The sequence below is a fragment of the Alligator sinensis genome, unplaced genomic scaffold (genome assembly GCF_000455745.1).
Source record: "Alligator sinensis unplaced genomic scaffold, ASM45574v1 scaffold31_1, whole genome shotgun sequence".
Lineage (NCBI taxonomy): Eukaryota > Metazoa > Chordata > Crocodylia > Alligatoridae > Alligator > Alligator sinensis.
The window spans coordinates 1386480-1389807 of record NW_005841884.1 but is presented as its reverse complement, the minus strand read 5'-3'; the positions used below and the strand labels follow the sequence as shown (position 1 = coordinate 1389807).

At 43.7% G+C, this 3328-nt stretch overlaps 1 protein-coding gene across 3 annotated transcripts in view; it reads left to right on the top strand.

The window, feature by feature from the left end:
• The first annotated feature begins 1019 nt into the window (after nucleotides 1-1019).
• RABGAP1L (RAB GTPase activating protein 1 like) overlaps nucleotides 1020-3328 on the top strand; it is a 452085-nt gene continuing 449776 nt past the window's right edge. For all 3 annotated transcript variants that reach the window (XM_025196731.1, XM_006017708.3, XM_006017709.3), the window contains exon 1: nucleotides 1020-1192. In XM_025196731.1, the coding sequence (XP_025052516.1) occupies nucleotides 1058-1192 (135 nt within the window). In that variant the 5' untranslated portion in view covers nucleotides 1020-1057. The remainder of the gene's footprint in view (nucleotides 1193-3328) is intronic.

Sequence of the window (3328 nt, the reverse complement as noted above, 5' to 3'; positions counted from 1 at the left end):
GGGCTGGGGCTGGGATCTTGCAGTGGTGACAGCACAGGGCTGGAGCCAGGGCAGAGCCTCAGTCTGCTGCCTGCATGCCCCTGTGACGAGCTCGGGTTCTGTGGGCAGGAACGTGCGGGCAGTGGACCACAGCTCTGCCCTCGGCACTATCAGTGCCACAAGGTCCTGACCTCAGCCCTGGAGCAAGTCCCCACCCAGATGTGTGCCCTGCCCACACAGCTCCTGGCTGGTACCGGCTGGGATCAGCGGGTTCAGGAGCTGCTGGGAAATGGAATCTGAGTGCCACCCGGATCCACCATTTCACCCACCCCTGGTCTAGATCTTGTGGAATTTTTATGCGTATCATCTAAATATGACTTTTCCTTTCCATCTACACAGTGTAAGTGGGTATTTAAAATGTATTTCATTGAGACACTGGTAGGCTTCTGAATTAGGTAAAAATTGTAAATAAATCAATAAAACATTGTATTCAACTGATACCTACATATATAGTGGCATTGCATTTTAATCATGAAAAAAGGTGGATTTTGGATTTTTTTAAATCAGTATTTTGGACTTTTAATTGGAGAAAACCAGTATCTGTGGTTATCATCACCTTACCAAAGCTGCAGTTCTTTCTTCTTTACTTGATAACTTGCATTCTAACCTCCAGCTCCCCAGAGAAGGGTGAAGTTGTTCTCCTGGGCTTCAGCTAACCACCTTAGCAGACCTTTTGTCTGGTTAGAATAAAGTGTTTTAATGACTTTGCATGTTTCTCTCAGACTAGATACAGTGGAAAGGACCTGGTCAGCACAGTTAAATACCCATTCATATGGAGGTATTAAAGAATCAACCAGAATTGATAAGTTGTATGTGGATTCTCCAGATCATTATACTTGCCACACAAATGTCTTTGGAAGCCAGACCAATCAAATTGTGGAAGTGGTTATTACATTTTCTCTCTAATGGAAAGTGTTTTTTGACGCATTTTCTAATGGCTAAAAATGGCTGCTTGCTGATTTGTTGGTATTTTTGCAGATTTTAGGTTGATGCAGCAGGAAGAGTTTATAGATCTGAAATGGAAGCTAAATCTTCATTTGAGAAAATTAATAGATCATCTGAGTCTGCGTCTACATTAAGTAATGAAGACTTTGTTGTGGTTCATCAGCAATCTGAGGATTCTTCTGCAAAAGATGAGAAACCTCAGCTAAAGGTACTTTTTTCCTTTGTTTTTGTTTTAAACAGAAGTTAAGGATCTGTTGTATTAACTTGCAATTTGTTGTATTTTAATTATGGGCAGATTGTTGAAATCCTTCACCTTTTTGTTTTTCCTGTGTATATGTTGGTGAAATGAGTAGTCTGTTTATCTGAAAAAGCTTCTATGATCAGGACTTGTTAGCATTCTTTAGATGTTTAAAATAAACAAAAAACACCTTTTTTTTAAATCAAGATGCTTCCAGTTGGGGAAACACTCTGGATTTAGGATTCAAAGGCTTAGTGCCATTGGTATATTAGAATGGTATTATGCATTGTTAGTAATAAAAAAAATGTCTAAAAACATCCAGCTGATGCAAGTATTGGTAGAATTATTATAGACAAGGCTACTGTAGCTGGAGACACTTGAATCCCAAATCAGTTTCTCTGAGTAGTTGAGCAAATAATGGCTCTGGCTGTGAGCCTGGTCTGTGCTAATGTTTCCAACAGGACTACCATTGGTGTAGCTGTAGTGGTGAATACTATTGATAGAAACATTTAGAATGTCCCAACTTCCCTTGCTGTCATGCTTAGATATGCTTGAAACACTGTGTTTCAAGCTAGTTTATTTGTGAGCAGTCTTCCCAGGCTGGCATTTCTTTTCAAACTTACTTCTTCTTTTCAATTTAGCAGCAGTGTTGTAAAGCAGGGGACTTAACTCAAGTTGAAGGGAAGCTAGAGACTTCTTCCCCCAGCAGACTTTCTCAGTGCTAGAAGTATTCAAAGTAGAGCCCCATATGAAGATCAAATGAGTTGCCTTTGTGGTTCCATGTGTTAGTGCAGGGTTTGGATATACAAATCCCATCTTGGGTAGAAAAAGTGCTGAAAATGCCCTCTGTGGAAAGTTATGGCATCAGAATCAAAGATTTCAGGTTTCTGATTCTCACCATCAGACAAGTCTGCCTCTGTTGCTTAAAGCCTCCTGTTTGTTTAGGACGAAGCTTTTGAATCTGATTCGTTCCACTTCAGATATTTTGGGTATTGCCACCCAACTCAATCCACCTGTAAATTTTGTCCTTCCTTTGCCATTGTCTTCCCAGTACTAGAATAGTTGACAAAATTGTGGCTTTGTATCCAGTTGACATCTTGCAGAAGATTGTACCAACAGGACTGTCCAGATTCCTGTTTTATAGTTCACTACCAAGGAACTCCTTAGTTTTAGTCACAGTAACTGGTATACTTGAGGCTCTCCTAAAACATGTTTTCTCAGAAATAATATCTAGCTAGAGCCCCCTGCTAAAAGACTATTTGAACAAGGAAGTCTTGGTCTGGCTTTCTGAATACCAGAAATCTGAGCAAGGGAATTAATTTTCCTTTTCATTATAAAAAGGAAAATTCACTCTTTAATTATGCCAGAAAGGAGCGTTAGTGTACCAGAGGTAGAATCTATTATCCATTGAACTGTTTTTGGACTACAATAATCTTGGATCAACTCAAGAATTTGCTGTACAAAAATGGAATTTATCCATTTTTTGCTCTCCTCTTATACCAGGCCTACTCTCAAAACCACAAGAAGCCCTGAAATTCTTGGGTGTGGTCAAGGTAATAAAGTTTCACTTAAAACAGAACTCAGGAGAAAGTCTGATCTTTCAATGTTTTTTTGTTTTTCTCGGGGGCGTCCCGCATGTGGCAGCTGCCACTGCTGTTGCTTGCCTGTGGTATCATGCCTGCAGGGAGGTGTCCGCTGTGCATGAGCCGCCCGCCTGCCCGCCCCCCGGTCCACAGGTCTGGCTCTGCAGACAAACTGCAGCAGTGGTGTGAGGCAGGCTGCTGTGTGCGAAACCACCCTGCCCCTGCTGGCTGGCTAGGCAGCACGCAACCACCACCACCACCAGGAGGGGGGCCCTGGTCAGTGCTGGGGGGTGGGTGGGCTCTTCTCCCTTCTCCCCCACCCCCTGCAGTGGGGTGGAGTGGGGAGGGGGGCTCTGTGAGGCTGCCTGGCCCCAGAGGGGGACTCTTCCTCCTCCTCTTCCTGCTCTTCCTCCCTCTCCTGCACTACTGCAGGTCCAAGAGGTGGGCCCTGTTCGATGCTGGAGGGGCTCTTCTCCCTCTTCCCCCCTGCTGTCACCATGGGGCGGGGAGGGGGGCCCTGTGG